The 23182-nt window shown below is 38.6% G+C and overlaps 1 protein-coding gene across 1 annotated transcript; it reads right to left on the bottom strand.

The window, feature by feature from the left end:
* Positions 1 to 10705: 10705 nt before the first annotated feature.
* On the bottom strand, positions 10706 to 21717 carry LOC138311000 (C-type mannose receptor 2-like). Its single transcript, XM_069252414.1, has 3 exons — positions 20976 to 21717; positions 12562 to 12738; positions 10706 to 11898 (listed from the first exon to the last, which is right to left on the bottom strand). The coding sequence occupies exons 1-3, from the start codon at positions 21274 to 21276 to the stop codon at positions 11651 to 11653; spliced, it is 726 nt and encodes a 241-aa protein (XP_069108515.1). The 5' UTR covers positions 21277 to 21717; the 3' UTR covers positions 10706 to 11650.
* Positions 21718 to 23182: the final 1465 nt, after the last annotated feature.

Raw genomic sequence — 23182 nt, 5'->3', positions numbered from 1 at the left:
TAAGATTTTTTCATTTCCTGCGTAGATATCACTATATGTATTGGATATTTTGGTCCTGAAATGTATTTTTTGTTCTATTGTGGTCATGTTGATGCCTCATTTGTCTACTTCAGTTGAAAACTGTTAATGTTATGACTATTTTTCAAGAGTTGTTTTCCTAACATGGGACCAACATTTGAGTAGGATGAGGTCAACAGGGTTTCTTTCCTACCATGGGACTAACATTTGACACTGCAGTACCTACATCCCAAGATTTTACCCTTAAATGGGCATTTTGTCATGCAAGTTCATAGATTCCGTGTGTGTGATACGTATTCGACAAACAAATATTAACATTTCGTATTGAAGTCATATACCTTGATGTCGTAATGTAAATGCCAATGGTGTACGTACCAGTACCGAATATAAAATTAAGATGATTGTATCATTTCTTCCACGATGTTCGCTCCATGACAATGATTTTAAGGATTATGTCGAAGTTTAAACATACATATCTGCACAGAAGTTAATAAATCAAATAAACAAACAAACAGTACATGTCTCCAAATGGTCATAACAGCAAATTTTTTAATTCAAACCACGTGTTTTGTACCATTTGGGAGAATACCCCCCGCGGATCGTGGTTTCATTTCCAAAGTTGGGAAACTGATTGAATTTCAAAATATATATTTGGGGTTAATTAAATACATAACGATTTTTTAATCACGGTTTTAATGGTCATGTACAATTAATTTTGTGGGGTGAAAATCCTCCCGGGACGTGGTTATATCTCCAAAGTCGAATTTCAACAAATATATATTTACACTTGGAACTACATTGAATTTGTTTTTTACCAATAACTAGCATGTAACATTCAACGTAAAGGGGCTACTTTTTTTTAAAGAAACACATGGCTTTGTTACATTTTGAGACGCAAGGCATGTTATAACGTTGTTTTTTCCTTAGAAATTTGGAAAAATATGAACAATACATTAATGATTTATATTTATACATGATACAAAACATTTTTTAGATTAACAATTGGTATAAAGAAACGGAAAAATTATCCCCGACCGGGTCGACGTGCAGAGTGCTTTCAACAAATATATATTTTAACCTCGTGTGTCTTGTTCGTCCTACGATTCAAAGTCATTGGGGTGGACTGGGTCTCGTGGGACCCTCTGACAAGAGGTCAGTATATAAACATATCCTCTTGTCTCTGTCATGTGTGTATTATAAAACAATTAATCCACGTGTTGACAAAGTTACGGTTCAATATCGAACACAATGAAGTGGGCGAAGGATCTAAGAAATTATAAATAAATCCTCCCCGAAGGACGTGGATCTCATATCTCCAAAGTCGTGTGAAGTGTGCGTCAGCTACATTGAACAAATACTTTATGTTTCATATAAACTTTTATTGAATATATTTATCTCATAAATTTACTTTGCATCAAACTAAAATAATCTTTTTTGTCGTCGCGGATGAATAATTCCGAAGCGTCTAATTCGCTTTCATTTACCCTCCAAAAAATTTTTGTAGTAAAAATAGTAAAACGCTTTTAAGTAGCCATGCTGCTACATTGGGTAACATGCGCAATTCCCAAAATTTGCACTAATTATCTGTTTCACCGTAAAAATGTAGAAAACGAGTTGCCTACCATCATTCATGCCATTTGGCCGAAATATGAAGTTGTTATTATGGGTAACTAGTGATGACATGATTGCGTGTTTACTACCAAATATAGTGATTTCTCTGACCTGATCCGCCCATTAGGGGTCATGTTCAGGTGATCTTTGGAAATTGCTAATCAAATTGCTGCCTACAAATCTTGAAGATAAATTTCAGAGGACGAAATTGTTTGAAAACCTCTGTCAGAATTATTTCAGTTTATGTAATCATCTCGCCCAAAGAGCACAACAAAGCTAATTGTGTATGTATATGGGGCCGAAATAGCGTTGTCAAGTGATATAATAATGTGTAGAAAATAGATTTGATCTGCAGTAAACGTGGTTTAAAGGTCATCCGGAAGTGACCCCGTATGGGATATTATCAGATCCAGATATTTAACAGAGTGGTAATAAGGATCTGCTGTCGTCTTTATAGTTGTAATGTAGGTAATCGCTTGCAGTGAAACAAAAAACGTCTGTCTCCTTCCAACATTTATTTTCAACGTCTACAGGTACATAAGAGTTTACGGTGATGGCCGGACACATATTCCGGAATAGTACAAAATAACGTACAAAGACATTAAAATTCCAGATACACACTCAATAAAATATATATTTGAGAAACACATATATATAACATCCCCCCGCCAAACAAAAATTGGTCCCCAATTTTGAAATGAACTATCAAGTGACTACATGTACTATACAAAAAAAAACAATATTACATAAAAAGTACACTTTTCTTTACATTTGTTTACATCAAAATAAAAAGTAGACTATTATAAATGACATGCCTAGAAAACAAGAGGCCCATGGGCCTTAACGGTCATCTGACTATTAGTACAATACAACATAGTCGTTTAAAGGGCCACTAACTTTCCGAAACGGCTTTTAATTTTTAAAATAGGAATGTAAAACGTGATCAATAATTTTGTAGAGTCGCAGAAGTTATTAACTATATGTTTACTAGCACACTTATCACCTTCAGAACTGTTTAATTAGAATAAATAAAATTTTAATTTTCATAACATGGGTCGTTTTATGTTTCCTGCCGTCGTCCTAAATGCCGTGCGGTAGTTGACTATCACTGTGCCAGACGGCAAAACAGCGAAATGAATCTCCACTGTTATCGTACATTAGACAGGAAATCTTGTTTGGTGTTGTAACTTCATCTTAAGCCATCAATATATATTTTCTTTTGTTATTAATGTTTTAAGAAACCTTTAAATTTTGCTCCGGAAAGGTAGTGGGCCTTTAAAGATTTTAGCCTTTTTGACCCCCATGACCTTGAATGAAGATCAAGGTGATTCATTTGAACAATCTTGGTAGCCCTTCATCCCAGCATGCCACAGGCCTAATATCAGGTCTCTAGGCCTGTTAGTTATTGACAAGAAGTTGTTTAAAGGATTTTAGCCTATTTGACCCATGTGACCTTGAATGAAGGTCATGGTCCTTCATTTGAACAATCTTGGTAGCCCTTCATCCCAGCATGCCACAGGCCTAATATCAGGTCTCTAGGCCTGTTAGTTATTGACAAGAAGTTGTTTAAAGGATTTTAGCCTATTTGACCCATGTGACCTTGAATGAAGGTCATGGTCCTTCATTTGAACAATCTTGGTAGCCCTTCATCCCAGCATGCTGCAAGCCCAATATGAGTACCCTGGGCCTTCTGGTTCTTGAGAAGAAGTCATTTAAAGATTTCAGCCTATATAACGCCCGTGACCTTGTTCTTCATTCAAGGTCATCCATTTGAACAAACTTGGTAGCCCTTCATCCCAGCATGCCACAGGCCTAATATCAGGTCTCTAAACCTCTTCATTATTCACAAGATGTTGTTTAAATGATTATAGCCTTTTTGACCCCTGTGACCTTAAATGAAGATCAAGGTCATTTATTTGAACAAACTTGGTAGCCTTTCCTCCCAGCATCGTACGGGCCCAATATCAGTACCCTGGGCCTTCTGGTTCTCGAGAAGAAGTCGTTTAAAGATTTTAGCCTTTTTGACCCCTGTGACCTTGAATGAAGATCAAGGTCATTCATTGGAACAATCTTGGTAGCCCTTCATCCCAGCATGTCACAGGCCAAATATCAGTACCCTGGGCCTTCTGGTTCTTGAGAAGAAGTCGTTTAAAGGATTTTAGCCTATTTGACCCCTGTGACCTTGAATGAAGGTCAAGGTCATTTATTTGAACAAACTTGGTAGCCCTTCATCACAGCATCCTACAGGCCCAATATCAGTACCCTGGGCCTTCTGGTTCTTGAGAAGAAGTTGTTTAAAGGATTTTAGCCTTTTTGACCCCTTTGACCTTGAATGAAGGTCAAGGTCATTTATTTGAACAAACTTGGTAGCCCTTCATCCCAGCATCCTACATGCCCAATATCAGTACCCTGGGCCTTCTGGTTCTTGAGAAGAAGTCGTTTAAAGATTTTAGCCTATTTGACCCCTTTGACCTTGAATGAAGGTCAAGGTCATTCATTTTGAACAAACTTGGTAGCCCTCCATCCCAGCAACCTGCAGGCCAAATATGAGTACACTGGGCCTTCTGGTTGTTGAGAAGAAGTCGTTTGAATGAAAAGTTTACGGACGTCGCACGACGACGGACGGTGCATGATGACAATAGGTCATCCTGACCCTTCGGGTCAGATGACCTAACAAGAGGCCCATGGGCCTTAACGATCATCTGACTATTAGTACAATACAACATAGTCGTTTAAAGATTTTAGCCTATTTGACCCCTATGACCTTGAATGAAGATCAAGGTCATTCATTTGAACAAACTTGGTAGACCTTCATCCCAGCATCCTACAGGCCCTATATCAGTACCCTGGGCCTTCTGGTTCTTGAGAAGAAGACGTTTAAAAATTTTAGCCTATTTGACCCCTTTGACCTTGAATGAAGGTCAAGGTCATTCATTTGAACAAACTTGGTAGCCCTTCATCCCAGCATGCCACAGGCCTAATATCAGGTCTCTAGGCCTCTTAGTTATTCACAAGAAGTTGTTTAAAGGATTTTAGCTTATTTGACCCCTTTGACTTTGAATGAAGATCAAGGTCATTCATTTGAACAAACTTCGTAGCCCTTCATCCCAGCATCCTACAGGCCTAATATCAGGTCTCTAGGCCTCTCTTAGTTATTCACAAGAAGTTGTTTAAAGGATTTTAGCCTATTTGACCCCTTTGACCTTGAATGAAGCTCAAGGTCATTCATTTGAACAACGTGGTAGCCCTTCATCCCAGAATGTCACAGGCCCAATATCAGTACCCTGGGCCTTCTGGTTCTTGAGAAGAAGTCGTTTAAAGATTTAAGCCTTTTTGACCCCTTCGACCTTGAATGAAGGTCAAGGTCATTCATTTGAACAAACTTGGTGGCCCTTCATCCCAGCATGCCACAGGCCTAATATCAGGTCTCTAGGCCTCTTAGTTATTCACAAGAAGTTGTTTAAAAGGATTTTAGCCTATTTGACCCCTGTGACCTTGAAAAAAAGGTCAAGGTTATTTATTTGAACAAACTTGGTAGCCCTTCATCCCAGCATCCTACAGGTCCAATATCAGTACCCTGGGCCTTCTGGTTCTTAAGAAGTCGTTTAAAGGATTTTAGCCTATTTGACCCCTGTGACCTTGAATGAAGGTCAAGGTCATTTATTTGAACAATCTTGGTAGCCCTTCATCCCAGCATCCTACATGCCCAATATCAGTACCCTGGGCCTTCTGGTTCTTGAGAAGAAGTCGTTTAAAGATTTTAGCCTATTTGACCCCTTTAACCTTGAATGAAGGTCAAGGTCATTCATTTGAACAAACTTGGTAGCCCTTCATCCCAGCATCATACAGGCCTAATATCAGGTCTCTAGGCCTCTTAGTTATTCACAAGAAGTTGTTTAAAGGATTTTAGCCTATTTGACCCCTTTGACCTTGAATGAAGATCAAGGTCATTCATTTGAACAAACTGGTAGCCCTTCATCCCAGCATGTCACAGGCCTAATATCAGGTCTCTAGGCCTCTTAGTTATTCACAAGAAGTTGTTTAAAGGATTTTAGCCTATTTGACCCCTTTGACCTTGAATGAAGGTCAAGGTCATTCATTTGAACAAAAACTTGGTAGCCCTTCATCCCAGCATGTCACAGGCCCAATATCAGTACCCTGGGCCTTCTGGTTCTTGAGAAGAAGTCGTTTAAAAGATTTTAGCCTATTTGACGCCCTGTGACCTTGAATGAAGGTTCAAGGTCATTTCCATTTGAACAAACTTGGTAGCCCTTCATCCCAGCATGCCACAGGCCTAATATCAGGTCTCTAAACCTCTTCATTATTCACAAGATGTTGTTTAAAGGATTATAGCCTTTTTGACCCCTGTGACCTTAAATGAAGATCAAGGTCATTTATTTGAACAAACTTGGTAGCCTTTCCTCCCAGCATCGTACGGGCCCAATATCAGTACCCTGGGCCTTCTGGTTCTTGAGAAGAAGTCGTTTAAAGATTTTAGCCTATTTGACTCCTTTGACCTTGAATGAAGGTCAAGGTCATTCATTTGAACAAACTTGGTAGCCCTTCATCCCAGCATGCCTACAGGCCTATTATCAGTACCCTAGGCCTTCTGGTTTTTGAGAAGAAGTTGTTTAAAGGATTTTAGCCTATTTGACCCCTGTGACCTTGAATGAAGGTCAAAGTCATTTATTTGAACAAACTTGGTAGCCCTTCATCCCAGCAACCTACAGGCCAAATATGAGTACCCTGGGCCTTCCGGTTATTGAGAAGAAGTCGTTTGAATGAAAAGTTTACGGACGGCTGACGGCGGACGGCGCACGACGACGGACGGTGCATGATGACAATAGGTCATCCTGACCCTTTGGGTCAGATGACCTAAAAATCCATATAAGTTTAGTCTGGCAATTGCTTCACTATTTTAAATTCAACGTTATATATATAGTGTAGGGCATAGGCAATCAAGATATAAATTGGTAAAATGAGAAATTACTACCGACTACAGTTACACAAATCTCTTATAATTTCCTGAGCTGGCCAAGCTACAAGTACACTTTCACACTTCAATACTTTTTCTGTGCAATTTGTCAAATTTATCAATACATGTATTACATAAGAAAACCCAACATTTCCATACAATTATCTGCAACAGTCAGCTAAACTAGGAGTACTAGAAAATTTCAAAATGGTTATAAAGTTTAGTACATTTTATCAAGCTCAAGATCAAAATTTAACAATCTTAACAACACATTATTATGACAGTCATATAAATATAATTGTTTGTTCTGGCAATACTCAACTAACTGCTATATAATTGCAGCATCATCATGTTGTGTCCTTAGACCATGTGATTTGAAGTAATAGCGTAATTGAACTTACAAAATTTACAATATGAACATATATACCAGCTTTATATTTATCCCCGTCAGCCTTATCGTAGCTTTATATACGCGCTGACAAATATCTCAGCGTGACAAATATCTCAGCGTGGCCTTACAGTTCCCCAGAAATCATACAATTAAAATACATCAATATCAACGTATCACAGTAAAAACTATTACTACATGTAACATAAAGGCATATTTGCATATAATTCACACATTAAATAAAACATCCCTAAATCAATTCAACATTAATATACATGTACATGTTCATCCTTTACTATAGTAAATGTAATCCAAATAGGAAATGTTATCTACAGTAATGTTAGCAGAGATTTCGTTCTTGATTATGTAATAGTATTTTTTCTGACATAATTTATCTTGAGAAAAACATTTATTATTTGGAAAACAATGATGTTTTGCAAAATGATTCACTAGCATATTCAAATACCAATGTTGACAAAAAAATTAAGGCATATTTAAACAGAGTAAATTTAAATGTATGTTGAATTATTAAAAAAAAATGTAAATATAAATTTTAAGAACCACAAATAAATCATTATTATTTTTTTCCAAATAAAAAAGATATTTTTGTAATAATGATCAACTAAATTGTTATGCAGTGAAGTTAAAATTAAAGAACCAGTAATGCACATAAATGTGTTTTTCACCCCCAAAGGGGGAAAAACGTGAGAACCCCTGGGTATATATTTCACAATTTTTGTAAAGGACTTAAGACCATTTCTATTTATGAAATGACCGCGATTACTGGGGGTTTCCAGAGAAGAAGATTTTTTTGATGTATTAGCCATAATTGGACCATTTTTAGCCACACCCCTACTGTCTCCCAGGGGTTCGGCAGGAACAATGTGTATAGATTATTACAATGCTAATCAGGGACTAATTTACTCTAACAAGTTTGACATGGTTTCCAATGCAAATATGTGTGTTTTTCCCTATTTAAACTATAAAACTTAATACCCCCAGGGGGGAAAACGTGAGACCATGGGGTCAAATTCACAATTTTTGTAAAGGACCTTATGACTTTCTATTTATGCAAAAGTATTTGATTCTACCATTTCAGTATTTCTAAAAAAAATGTAAATAATAAATTTTAAGAACCACAAATAAATCATTATTATTTTTTTTTTCCAAATAAAAAAGATATTTTAAAATCAACAAATGTTAAATGCAGTGAAGTAAAAAAAAAGAAATGTATAGCTTAATGTTCATTAGACAATGCATCCAGAAGTCTAGTCATCTTTTCTGTAGCGTACACGAAACTTTCAAATCATAAACAGTTTTAATGGAACAATTAGGACAGCTTCTTCTGTCTTCATATCACATAGAACAGTTTTAGGGAATATCTTGAATTTATACGGAAAGCGGCTACTGAACAGAGGGTGCAGGTACGAGAAAGCTGGCAGGTGCGTGCTTCTTTTCCGTTCAGGATAATCTCGGGAAATCTATCTTCTCAAAATCAATTGATATTGTTCGTCACTGATATCGATACTGAACATATATTGAAATTAACAAAATCTTCAAATCGTCATTGGACATCTTGTTGGTATCTTAACTTTACAAACTGTCCGATATTATACAGTATATTAAGCTGACTAAACTCTGTTTGCCGTGCGGGAAACTGCAGATCATATTTCTCAATCAGTTCTGATCTAATAATACATAGTCAAATGATAATATTGCGACTTCCTGGATCATGGAATCATTTAAACATAAAGGTTTCAATAAGTTCCTTTTCAAATGCATGTGAACATGTAAAGTAAAAGTCTGACAAAATGTTTACACCGCCGAAATTTCAACATGGCGACACAAAGCGACAACACGTGGTCCATCACCGACACAGGTACAATACAGTTACAGTGACATCATGAGGCTTATCTAGCCTCCGCCAGCACAGCTAACGTCCATACTGTATAAATCGTCACTCACATCATCCCGGGTTAAGATTCTCCACCATGCCGTGTTTAAAGGGAAATAACTCATATAAGTTAGAGTTCAATTATATCCCTTAGACCAAGTAATCTACTTTCACCCATATAACCATATACACAACATCCCCGCCCACAAAAATAAAATTGGGCTTACACAATTTACCATAGGTGTAGTAGATTAAAATTTACAATAGAAAATGAAGTGATATGAAGAAATATTGAACTTAATTACAAGAAAATTTATGTTTACTTTTTGTTGCAGTACAAAATCTTTTTAATACAAAGCAATTCTATATCTTAAACACTCACGCTCACACTTTCCATTGAGCTCAAGATGGATCATTTATACACCATACAAACAAAATAGCAAAGATGAAAGAGATTTAAGATACAAAGATACACAGAATTTATAGTCAACCAAAATATCTAGTTAAACCTGAGAAACGTTTTATCGAGCTAAAGATTTTTAAGACATCAATAGCAAAGGTAGTAGTACATTTTTATAATTAAATTGCATCCATTTCGTTTGTTCTGGCAATACTCAACTAACAGTTTTTATAACAGTATCAACATGTTGCGTCATATGACCCTGTGATTGTAAAGTTATAGAGTAAATGACCATAATAAAACTTACAATATATCAACAATACACATTCTTAACCTGCCAGCTTTATATCTATCCCTATCAGCCTGACCGTAGCTTTATATACGCGCTGGAAAAAAAACCTCAGCATGGCCTTATGGTTCCTCAAAATCATACAATTCCATAGTATATCACAAAGTCACAAATAATGAAATCCCAAAACCTTCAAAAAACTACTACAATCAATGTTTACAGTTATCATTCATCAACTCCAAATGTTGGTATGTATGAATTATATGCTTATCTCTGGAAATGTTTACCAAATATGACATGTTATTCACAGTAATATCAGTAGAGATTTCGCTCTTAATTAACATAGTATATTTCTGATATATTTATCTGAGAAAACATACATTTGCATTTAGAAAACATTTATGCTGTGCAATATAATCAATTAATGGCAGAAGGGCAATTAAACACAATTGTGAAAATCATGGGCTAGATAAAAGGTTCAAATTGATGAATAACTTTCAATACAATAAAGTTCAGATAAAGACTAGTTATTATTTAAATGTAAAAAACAAGAGTTTGTTTTCTTTTCATATCGGCGACAGTTTCTGTAGATCTAAAGTTGAGGATGGATTTTAAAATGTCAGACTGGAACCGTGTATCTTCTTAACGTGAAAAGTCAACAATAAACAAACTGCAAACACACAAGTCACTCAAAGTGGTCTGGATTCCGTTAGCCGTATGACATCTGGATGTAATGATTATACAGTACATGATCCGGAGCCGATCGAGTAAAGGCCTAGGATATCACAGCTGGTATGGCATCATTACTATAGAAATCCAGTACTAGCAATCACACAAATTCTGGCAGAAAACAGGAATTCCTTTCCTCTGGTAAACTAAATCATTTCACAATGTTGATGACGTCATCAACAAAAGTCATCGAGGAAATATGATTTATAATATCTTGTATAGTGGAACTGTTGCCCTTTTTATAGTGCTATATCACTGAAGCATGCCGCCGAAGACAAGACCCAAGCAACACACCCCACCCGGTCACATTATACTGACAACGGGCGAACCAGTCGTCCCACTCCCTGTATGCTGAACGCCAAGCAGGAGCAGAAACTACCACTTTTATAGACTTTGGTGTGTCTCGGCCAGGGGATAGAACCTAGAGCCTTCCTCAAAGGGGCGAACGCTCATCTCAAGGCCAAAGGTGAGGCGGTGCCAATGGAGGCATTAAGAAAACATGCACTGTGTACTACATACACTCTAAGTACTGCATACCTGGGAGGCGAACATTTATACAAACTCTGTTGCCCTTCCCTCAAGAATGTTCTGGTCATATTTGGTAACAACCCATGTAGAACTCTAGTACTAGTAAGTGATATAAAGGATTTATCTCTATTTCCCCCATATTGCCTCGCTCCTCCTGTTCCCGGGAAGGGGGGGGGGGGGGGGGGGTCAGGGCAAAAATTTATACAAACTCCAATTCCCACAAGGATGTTGCGGGCCAAATTTGGTTACAATCCATGCAGAGCTCTAGGACATGTAGCAATTTATAGGAGTTACCACTATTCTCCGTATTGGGCCCCGCCCCTCCTGCCCCCGGGAGGTCAGAGCAAAAATTGATGCCATTTCTGTTCCCCTTTCCCCAAGTATGTTTCGGGCCAAATTTGGTTACAATCCGTCAGAATTATATGACTAGTAGCGATTTAAAGGAAATGTTGACGGACGCCGCACCATTACATAACCTCACCCGCCCTTCGGGCCAAGTGAGCTAAAACAGATAGCCGCTATAATACACAACCGGATACGCACGTGGAATGTTACCCTACTGGTGTCACACCAAACAGATGGAAACACTCACAGGAACAACAACAATAATGGTACAAACACTAAAATAATTAATATATATCAGGCGCGTGACCTATATCCCCACAAAAATGTGATTCCGGAAACCGAAAGAGATTATGATTGGCTGCTGGTTCACTGAACCAACTGTGTAATCTGACGCCATTCAAATTAGGATCTGTACTTTAATCAGATGTGGGGATGACCCATCCATCGATTGTAGTTGGTGGCCTATGTGTACATCAATCCATTCTTACTTCACAGATAAAAGAGGAAGTATAAGTAGAAGTGTGATCTGTTCCACGACCGTCCTGCCACTTAAAGTTCACAGAGTTGTCGATAATGAAAATCGTATCGCCATTTGGATCGTTAGGCTCATTATCGTCCCAGTTAAAGTAAACCATGGGAGTACCGTCTTCAAATTGAAATGTCCCTTTACTGATCCGATCCGAGCCTTGGATGATCACCATCGAGTGTGACGTTGTAACACCTGTTTAAAGACACAATTTTAGTAGCTGTATTTAAATATGGTTAATTTTAGACATCGTTTTATACTTTGTGATACCGTCACCCTTGCGGATAACTTAGGGATTGTTTTTCGTTGTTCGTCACCCTACTTCCGTAAGTTTGATTCAAAACGCTTCTAGACATTAAGTAATCAAGACATTTGAACCAAATTGGTCGGTGGTATACGGCTACACTTAGCAAGAGATTTAAGAGATCTTGGCACCAATCAACAATATAATCTATTGACCTTTTTATTCACCGGTTTGTCCTAAACTACAGTGTACAATATGCAAAACTTGGGTCATCTATATCCAAAATCAGACAAAAAAAGACAGGTCTCTTCAGTACTTTCTAAGAAGAAGCGGTAACGAATTGCAACTATCAAAATAAAATATTCCTGCTTGTCGGCCATTTTGGTGACCGATCAATCCGAGAATTTTCATATGAGAAGATCCCTTCAGTACTTTCTGAGGAATAGCAAAAACAATAATTGTTGACAAACGGATGTTGTTGTTTAGCTGCAAATAACCTAATGGTAGCTTTGCGGTTAGTCACACCATGTGTTTGACAAAATTTAAATCAAAACGCTATTAGACATGATGATTTTAATAAAAAAAATTGTCATAAACATCCTTGGGATTCATACTTAGAAAAGTTTCGATGTGGTCTTGTATTTCCTGTGACGTAATCCTGATAAATTCTCCACCTTCCGAAGCACACGTAGCCTTGAAGCTGGGAGCATCTAATGGTCCTCCCAAATGCAGTTTGTAACATATGTTCAACTTCCTGTTTTCTACATATCCTTTTAGGAATGGGCAGCCACCTCAACAATGATAAAATATAAAACATAAAACAAAGGGCCGGTGTAGCATAAAGTATGTTTAATGAAACTTAATACAATTAAATCTGACACAATAAATATATATACATTTGTATGCCCCTATATAATTCATCGGAGGGGATTTGCGTTCAAATTAGTGTAATCGCAATGATGTATGAATACAGACCCAGTGCAGGATCGGACTACTCCTAGTTCGGATAAGATTCTGCGTCACATGATAATCGTAATAAACTTTAACTACTTAGAGTGTGTTCCGTGTAGCGGAACGTTCCAGGTTTTTTTTCCCCGGAACTATCCCGACATTCAGCTAAATGGTTCGTCTGGAACTGTTTATTAGCTTACCTGGCCCAAAGGGCTGGTGAGCTTATGTAATGGCACTCACTGACCCAAAGGGCCGGTGAGCTTATGTAATGGCACGGCGTCCGTCTTCCGTCAACTTTTCACAAATATAAATTTTCATGAACGGCTGAATGTATTTTCACCAAATTTGGTCTAAAGCTTCATTGGGTGTGAGGGAATCAATCTTGTTTAAACGGTGACCCTGGCCCCCAGAGGCCTAAGGGGCGGGGCCCAATAGGTGACACATAGCAAATTCTAAATCCTTCTGTAAGAATGGAAGGATTCAGTTCTAAATTGGTCTGAAGGTTCCTTGGGTGAAGGGAAACTAATTTTGTTTTAACGGTGACCCTGACCCCCAGAACCCTGAGGGGCGGGACCCAATAGGGGAAATATAGTACATTCTTTTAAATCCTTTTTCATTTGTGGGAATGAAGAGATTCAGTTCTAATTTGGTCAGAAGCATGCGCATGCTTGTGTGAAGGGGAACCGATCTTGTATAAATGAAGGGCGGGGCTCAATAGGGAAAATATTTATTTAAAAACCTTCTTCTGTGGGAATGAATGGATTTAGTTCTAATTTAGTCTTATGCTTCCTTGTGTGAAGTGGAACCAATTTTGTTTAAACGGTGGGGCTGTTCCCCCAGGGACCAGAGGGGCTGGGCCCTATCGCGGAAATATAGCAAATTCTGTAAAATCCGTTTGTGGAAATAAATAGATTTAGTCAATTATAAAGCCTTAAAGTTGGTAGCTTGTGTTTTTAACCTGAAACAGGTGAGCGATACATTTTTTAGGGTTCCAAGTTGGAACAAATATGGCCGCTGGTGAAAGATCTCGTAGTCCAATTTCAAAGTATTTTATATTTTCACCGCACAACTGGGTCCTGTTAACTAAACCCAGCTACGCTAATCGTATGTTTTGCACAGATTACGATTGAAATTCTTATGTTACATCCGAGAAATGGCCCTGCAGGTAAGCTGCCCCTATTGCATGATCGTAAAAGGCGACTAAATTTTAGATCTTATCTTTTCTCTTCTTCCTAACCGAATTGATCTTTCCTAATGCCTCCCTTGCGGTGCGCCTTAACTTGGCCTTGAGTTGAGGGTTCGCTCCTGTAAGGAAGACTCTGGGTTCTGTTCCCTGGCCGACACACATCAAAGTCTATAAAAGTGGTTGTTTCTGCTCCTGCTTAGCGCTCAGCATTTAGGGAGTGGGACGACTGGTTCCCCCTTTGTCAGTATAATGTGACCGGGTGGGGTGTGTTGCTTGGCGTCTCTGGCGGCATGCTTCAGTGATAAAGCACTATAACAAGAGGCCCAAGAGGCCTTGACGGTCACCTGAGTGCTGCTACAGAAAGAGCATAGCAAAGTTGGTTCAAATTCCAATTTGCTTTGCAAACGTTAAACAACAAAACCAAACTAGAAGTCAGTCAGTGTCAGCGATTTTATAAATTTCACTTTTTAATCTATAGAAATTATTTGGTTCCATCAAATCTGTGATTTCAGAAGAAGATTTTTGAAATTTTAGCCATTTTGACCACTTTTAGCCCCGCCGCTCTTGTCTCTAGGGGTTAGCCAGGACCAATATGGATATGGTGTTAAAATGCTATTTCAGGCTAATAATTCTTACCAAGTTTGACTCATTTCCTATCAAAACTAAGCATTCACAATTTTTGTAAAGGACCTAAAGACTTTTCTATCTATGAAGAGTATTTGATTCTACCAGTACCAGAATTTCAGAAGAAGGTTTTTGAAGTTTTAGCTTATTTGACCCCTTTTGGCCCCACCCCTAAGGCCCCTGGGAGTCAGTCATGGAAAATTTGTTAATAGGATTCAATGGCCATTTCATAGGGATAATTCTGGCAACATTTGACTCATTTGCTTTTACAAATGACAAAAAAATGCTCAAAAATGTGTTTTCCCTACATAAACTATAGTAAAGTTAACCCCCTCCCCAGGGGGAAACTAGAGACCCCAGGGTCATATAATTCACAATTTTTGTAAAGGACCTTTAGACTTTTCTATCTGTGAAGAATATTTGATTCCATCACATCTGTGAGTGGAGAAGATTTTTGAAATTATAGTCAATTTTACCCCTTTTGGCCCCTCCCAGAGCCCCCAGCGGAGTGGGGACCATATAGTTCACAATTGTGATTTGCCTTATGCCTTAAAAGGTTTGTGCAAAATTTCATTGAATTTGCTTAAGCGGTTTTTGAGAAGAAGTCGAAAATGTAAATTGTTTACGGACATGCGACAGACAACGACAACAAAAGGCGATAAGAATATGTCACTTGAGACTTCGTCTCAGGTGACCTTAAAAGGGCAACAGTTCCACTATACAAGAAGACACAACATGAATATACCGCAGTCTCCCAAAACACGCACCTCGCACAACACACCGCATACATGGGAGGCCGTCCTTACATGACCATGGCTGTTAATAGGACGTTAATTAATCAAACAAACAAATAAACATCCGAAAAAAGTGCGCTTTTTTCAACAAACAACGCAAATGACCGAGCAAAGTGTTATTATCTTTGTTAGTATTTAAATATGAACCATACACTTTCCAATGTCATTTATTTACTACTTGTTTAATACTAGGCTGCTATCCGCATGTTGCATTTCGCATTCTTTGAACATAAAAGGACCGTGAGTTTACCATTTTGTTGTGTATATGGAATTGGTGAAGATGTTTCAAGTGATTGTTTGCTTCTTGTCACTATATATAATTGACCTACTGAATAGTCCCATGCGGCATTTATTATAATATGTTTGGAACTCATTTGTAAAGGAGACAAATAAAGAAAACGGAGATTAAGAAGAAGCTGTAGTGTTATTGTGTGCGTATCTGAAATATTGAAATATGAATAATTCCCCGATCACATGGTGGAGAATCCGAAGTCTCGAGGTATTTAAAACATCAGTGAACAATGTGCGGTTGCCATTATTGCATGAAAATAACGTTGTTTGGAAATCACGGTGGTGTGCTTTTTTCCCACGTGGTCAGCCGCACGATGGTTGAGCGGGAAAAATATGGACACTCTGTGACTGGTACATAACATGGAAAACTGGGATGCTTCCTCGAACCAGAGTCCTTCACATACATCGGACAGATGTTCTGATATATTGTCACCAAATTTTGTAAAACTGTTACCTTTTACCAACACGTCATCACCTGGACCCATAGTTAAGTCCATGGACTCCAGTTGTTGAACAGTTAGAACATTAATTTAAACGGTTACTTTTAGGCAATATAACGCATTTACGATCATTGTCTAAATTGGATAGTAACAGCCGTGTTAAATGTATAACCTCATCAAACGACATTGATGTAAATACTAAGGCTAGTAAAGTGGTGTGTGATACATTTTCTGGGTATCCCCACGAAAATCCATTAAAGTTTCTATCCCAGTTTTCCCAGTTTGAGTCATATGCTCAATTCCTGAACTTGAATGACTTAGGTCAAGATTCTCGAAAAGTAGCTGCCTTTCATTTACAGGAAAAAAAAAATTCTCAACAGTGGAGAAAACTCTTTCTTTCTTTCACTGATTCTTGAAATGGAGAACTTTTCAAACCTTACATAATCAGCTGGTCAGACAATCGAAGATTTTCATGCCAATGGAAAAGGGCATTATGCTTGGCAAATGATGCAAATCAGACTATTAGAATTTGGGAAAGTTTATTAGCGGATTGCCAAATAAGCTTTGCATCTAAAGACATAATGACCGCTTTAACTCAGGCAAAGCTCGGTGAGGCTTCTGGATGGCGACAGACGGAGAATCCTTGGCCTATCTATGTTGTGGCAGCAGTCCAGAAGAAGGAGCTCGATGTTGACAGCCATAACACCATTACGGAACCTAGTCGCCAAGTGGAGTATTTGACCAAATTGGTGGGTCAGTGTATGAATACACATGTTGCAAGTCATTCACAACTCTCAAATGATAGGACTGGATCACGACGACCTCAAATGCAATCTCGAGATCTCAAAATTTATGCAGGTGCTTGTCACAAGTGTCACGGGGATGGACATTTCAAGACACAGTGTAATTGGGACGGCGAAGGAGAATGAGCAGCCAAGACCAGCTGTCAAATCTGTGGACAAAATGGACACATTGCCCCGCGGTGTCTGCGATACCAAGCTACCATTGGTCCCTCACCACATTCGGGAAACGCGTATGTCCCGAGAGGCAGTCACGGTCTCTCGGGAGGAAGGAACTAGACTCTGTATGTATATATTTAGGCATCGTAGCCTATCGCCAGAGCGCACAGCACTACATAACAATAACATTTGAAGTGTTTTTGATAGTGAGCCTTCTACATGTACAGATAGTGATGATTCTCAAGAAAATGTTGATAGTAAACTTATGTTTGTCTGTTAAGATTCATTATTTAAAAGTTCAAGCATTGCTTGACTCGGGTTGTGATGTTAATGTTATATCCGAGTCATTCTTTAATTCTTCCTGATCCTGATCTTAAGTGTATGATCGAATATCTTCAGTCAGACATTTTACCAACTTCTCAGAAGGAAGCTAGACAGTTACTATTGGAGAGCTCGGCTTTTATCATGTTTGATTCACTTTTGTATCCTTCTCGGATAGCCAAGTCTCAACGAACAAACTCTATGTGTCATTACCAGTTTTGTGTACCAAAAACATTTATTCCTTTTGTGTTGCACAACTATCATGACTCTTTATTGACAGCACATAGTGGAATACAGGACATGTTAGACAGAGTCAGTGAGAAGTTTTACTTCCCAAAGATATGCCCTGCAGGTAGGGCGTTAGAATTGTACCTGCTGCCCCTATTGCATGATCGTAAAAGGCGACTAAATTTAGGATCTTATCTTTTCTCTTCTTCCTAACTGACTTTATCTTTCCTAATGCCTCCCTTGGCACCGGGGGGGGTTTACCTCCTCACGCCTCACTTTTGGCCTTGAGTTGAGCGTTCGAATGACACAATGAATGAATCAAACAAACAAACAAAAAAATATCAAATAACCTTATAAACAAAGGGATGTGCTCAGCCACCATTGTTAACCATTTTTATGTAAACTTTGGGAAATGACTTTCGTTAAGGGTTTAAATTCAGGTATTGTTATACGCCTTTCTAAAGAACAACGGGAATGTATATATCATAAAAAGTATCCGATGATTTCATGAAACAATTAATGATTTTGTTTCAAAGCAATTGTTCTTCTGACAGACATACATATTTTATACTAGGGATTAAAAATATAAATATAAACTTTATTTATTTTACGATCGATTGAGAAACAAGTTATACAACTTATGTAAATCACTCTCGATGGCCCGGATGTAAGCGCGCGAGGGGTCTTAGTGTGGGAGGAAACCGGAGTGCCCGGAGAAAACCCACGTGATCGGGCAGGTGACCCCTGACCTTTTCACGTCCGTGCCGGGGATCGAACCCCGAAAGCCGAGTGGCTTAACCACTACACCACCCGATCACTAGGGATTCACTGACTTATAAAATCGAATCCTCGTTCTGTCTGCATGTTTGAAATTAACATTATATTAAGGACACGATTTTTCCCTATTATAACAAGGAGAACAAGACAAGCTTTCCGATCATTTGAAATTGACTTAGTTATTGATAAATCAATAAGTTTATTGTTTTATAAATGCCATATATATTTTGTCTATCAATACAAGTGTCATTTAGGTAATATGGTATAAACATTCACATGCATTATTTAATTGTATATAACAACGTGCCGGTATCAATTACATTTGTAACCTTATATACAAAGGGTGTGTTAAGCCACTACTGCTGATCATGTAATGAATGAATTTGTTTGTGTAGATTGAGTAAAATGATAGACTTTTGTTACGGGTTTATATTCGGCTATTGTTATACACCTTTATCAGAACAACGAGACTGTATAAATCATGCAAAACGTCCGATGATTTCATGAAAAAAGAATGATTTTGTTTCAGAGTAATTGTTCTTCGAGGAAGCCTGCCAGACATACATGGACATACTGTTGAAGTTTTTAAACAAGAGGCCCAGAGGGCCAGTATCGCTTACCTGTTTTGTAATGCCAAGTAATGTTCTGAATACAGGTTCATTGTTTCTTTTCTGAAAGAATTTGAATATTTACCTCTAATTCCCCTATTTGGCCTCACCCCTCCTGCCCCCAGAGGTCAGAGCCAAAATTTATACAACTTCTATTCCCCCTTCCCCCAAGGATATTTGTGGCCAAATTTGGTCACAATCCATGCAGAACTCTAGGACAAGTAGCGATTTATAGGATCTACCTCTATTTCCCCTATTGGACCCTGCTCCTCCTGCCCCCAGAGGTCAGAGCCAAAATATCTTATACAAGCTCTGTTTTCCTTACCCCAAGGATGTTTGGGGCCAAATTTGGTATAAATCCATGCAGAACTCTAGAACAAGTCGCGATTTATAGGATTAACCTCTATTTCTCCTACTGGGTCCCACCCCTCTTGCCCCCAGGGTCAGAGCCAAAATTTATACAAGTTCTGTTCCCCTTCTCTCAAGGATGTTTGGGGTCAAATTTGGTCACAATCCATGCAGAACTCTAGAACAAGTAGCGGTTTATAGGATTAACCTCTCTTTCCCTTATTGGACCCCGCCCCTACTGCCACCGGGGGGTCAGAGCCAAAATTTATACAAGTTCTGTTCTCCTTGGTCAAATTTTGTTACAATCTATGCAGAACGCTATGACTAGTAGCGGTTTAAAAGAAATGTTGACGGACGCCGCGCCAGGACATTTTAGCTAACCTGGCCCGAAGGGCCAAGTGAGCTAAAAATAACAATATGATGAACACGAGTTCTACTATCACAATGAGACACAACACGTATATAATACCGCAACCTCCTGAAACGCATACGTTCACACACGGCAACCCACTGAACACATGTGAAGTCGTCGTTTAATGACCCTGGTGATTAATAGGATGTCCACAGATGTAGATAAACTGTACGTTCATCATGTGTAATAGGGATCAATCTAGCTGTGTTAAGGATCTGCTCTGGTCAGAATGCAGTCTCTTTTCAACATTAATCAAAGAGGTTTTTTTGTGAATTTCATGATGAAATAAAACAAAAGGTCCATTGGACTTACTGGTCACCACCTGATCTGACATATCAACAATAAATTGGCCCATAACACTCATTTTGCTTTAAAGTCAGTTAGTGATTTGTTTTTATATTTCAGTCATTTTCTCCCCATTGGGCCCCCGGCACCGGCTCTCAACCCTTGCCTGCAGGTAATGTGTTAGAATTGTGCCTACCGTCTCTATTGCATGATCGTAGACTTTGGGTGTGTTTCGGCCAGAGAACAGAACCGAGAGCATACCTTACAGGGGCGAGCCCTCAACAAAAGGCCAAAAGTGAGGCGGGTCAAGCGAGACGTTAAGGGAGAACAAAGTTAGTTCATAATTAGAGTAATCTGATTAAGATACAGATCCTTATTACCACTACGTGTGATATAAAAGAAGAGGAATCATGTCCAGGTGACATTTGGAAATCAAATTGCTAAATCTTGAAAATGAAAAAAAAAAGTTTGAAAATGCTGTTAGAGTTATTTTTGTGTACATGTAAATTGCCATCTCATCCAAAGAACACAAGGAAGCTAATTGTATATGTACACTGGAACAATTCTTGTAGGATTGCGAAAAGGATCTGTATTTTAATCAGATTGATGTTTAGGGCCAAGTTCTAGTCATTTGTATGCATATTGAGCAACAAATGCTCGCCCATAAATGCGCTTTTAGAATATGAACTATAGGAAACTTTACCTCCATCCTAGGGGAAAATCTTTAGAACCGAGGGCCATGAAATTCCCAATTTTCGTGAAGGGTTTCGTGGTAAGATGACCTAAAACAAAAACATTCATTACCTGAATAGACATTGTAAAGGTTCCATCCTGGACCTGGCGACAGCACAGTGTTGTCTACGAACCCATTATAAAACAGATGACATGACTGTCCGCCATTGGTAAAGATGGACATACAATTAATGTCTTCCCCACAGAGTATCAAGCAGATATGGCGGGAGGTATTACCAGGAACCACAAGGCCAGGGGTAGTCTGGGGATATACTCCTGTTATACCGTGAGTTGTATAACCGAAGAACGACGAGACACGGACCACCATTAGAAGGTACAGCACAACCTTGCCCATTTCCACCACAAACAACATTGTTTTTTCCCTTCAAAATAATGTAACGATATATGCAAGAAGAGGTGTACTCGCCGTTATGAACCTAAAAGGACTGCAGTGTGCGAGAACTCTGACAGATTACGTTTTTTTTTGTTTTTTTTTTGTATGGTTAATTGATTTTGCGATTGTGGAGGCGTGACTGAGTTGAGAACCATGTGCCTATTAAGAATTTATAGTAAATTGTAAATAAATACTTACACTGCCGCTAACTGACTGGAAAGGTCAAAGTTTAAAGATACTCAGTAAACAGAGAACAGTTTAGTATATTTTTTTGAAATATAAAACTGTAACTACTTATATCTCCGTAATGTGTAAAAAGCATTACACAGAAAAGATTGAGACCATCCTACAATAGAGCATGTGCATTTAAAATTGTGACCTGCAGGATGTTATAATTGTACCTGCTGTAGAGAGCAACCAACTAAATAATTTTACATAGACCACAGTGTTAAACTTTGTTAAAGTTTTGTACTGTATCATTAAAACAAAGAAATATTAGTTAGCTATTGTGTTCTATAATTAAAGTCTAGGTTCTCATATAACACTAGATGGAAAAAAAGTTTGGGTCCTTCTGCTCAAACTCCAACCAGGGTAGCTTAATTGAAATCAGGCGTATTTTGCACTAACAAATCCTGAAATTCTTATGTTTTTACCTATTCACTATCAAAATTGATATTTGAACCTGAATCTCAATATGAATTTCCAAATTCACATCTAGGAATATTACCTGTCAGAAAACATTTTTACTTTTGAAATTCATAATTAGCCAGCCTATCAGCGGCCGGGTTAAAATTCTATCCTGGGCTCAATCTTGTATACACAGGGGCCATTTCAAAGGTCTTTTTTTATTTAGTTGGTTGTTCCCTGTACGTCGTCATTTCGCCAGAGCAACAACAAAGCTCATTGTGTATGTAAAATTGAATGAAATTGTGTTTTCAATTGATGTAGCAATGTGTAGAAAATGCTTTTGATCTGAAGTACAGGTGGTATAAAATCATACGAACCTGACTCGTTATGGGATGTTGTCCGATCCTCTATGGAACGGAGTGGTTATAAGGATCTGGATTTTAATCGGATTGCACATTTGGTTGTGTAGACGGCAGCCAATCACAATCACATCGGTTTCTTGATTATATTTTTGTGGGAATACGGGTCACTTGCCTTATATATGATGTTTATTATTTTAGTTTTTGTACCTTAATTGCTGTGGCCCCTTTCAGTATTTTCATCTGTTTATGCGACACCGGTAGGGTAGGGCTATATATAAGCATTCCATGTTCGGTTCTGGTTGTGCTTTTTAGCAGCGTTTACCCTCGAGACGACCGTATATTGGTGAGTTGTCGGAAGAGGTTCCACGCTTACTGCGCATATGCCCATAGATTGGATCAGTCAGAATGGATGTGCGATGGCACATGTATTACTATGTGGATTGGGTTATAAAAGGGGCTGCACAGCTAAAATGGGCGACTTGCAAGGCCGGTTAAGCAGCCAACGTCCATGGGGATTTTCCTCCCCTGTGTACTTTGTTTGTTTGATTTATTAACGTCCTATTAACAGCTATGGTCATGTAAGGACGGCCTCCCATGTATGCGGTGTGTTGCGTGTATGTTGTGCGAGGTGCGTGTTTTGGGAAAACTGCGGTATGTTAGTGTTGTGTCTTCTTGTATAGTGGAACTGTTGCCCTTTTTATAGTGCTATATCACTGAAGCATACCGCTGAAGACACCAAGCAACACACCCCACCCGGTCACATTACACTGACAACGGGCGAACCAGTCGTCCCACTCCCTGTATGCTGAACGCTAAGCAGGAGCAGAAACTACCACTTTTATAGACTTTGGTGTGTCTCGGCCAGGGGACAGAACCCAGAGCCTTCCTCACAGGGG

This window comes from Argopecten irradians, chromosome 16 (genome assembly GCF_041381155.1).
Source record: "Argopecten irradians isolate NY chromosome 16, Ai_NY, whole genome shotgun sequence".
In the NCBI taxonomy this organism is placed as follows: domain Eukaryota; kingdom Metazoa; phylum Mollusca; class Bivalvia; order Pectinida; family Pectinidae; genus Argopecten; species Argopecten irradians.
The sequence above is the reverse complement of the archived record's forward strand: the minus strand, read 5'-3'. Positions and strand labels throughout refer to the sequence as shown.

Excerpts from the sequence above, each read along its gene's own strand:
- LOC138311000 (XM_069252414.1), bottom strand. The coding sequence starts at position 21,276 with ATGTTGTTTGTGGTGGAAATGGGCAAGGTTGTGCTGTACCTTCTAATG. Across the intron at positions 12,739-20,975 it reads CCTTTACAATGTCTATTCAG|GTGGCTGCCCATTCCTAAAA; the intron begins GTAATGAATGTT and ends ATCATTGTTGAG. Across the intron at positions 11,899-12,561 it reads CCACATCGAAACTTTTCTAA|GTGTTACAACGTCACACTCG; the intron begins GTATGAATCCCA and ends GTCTTTAAACAG.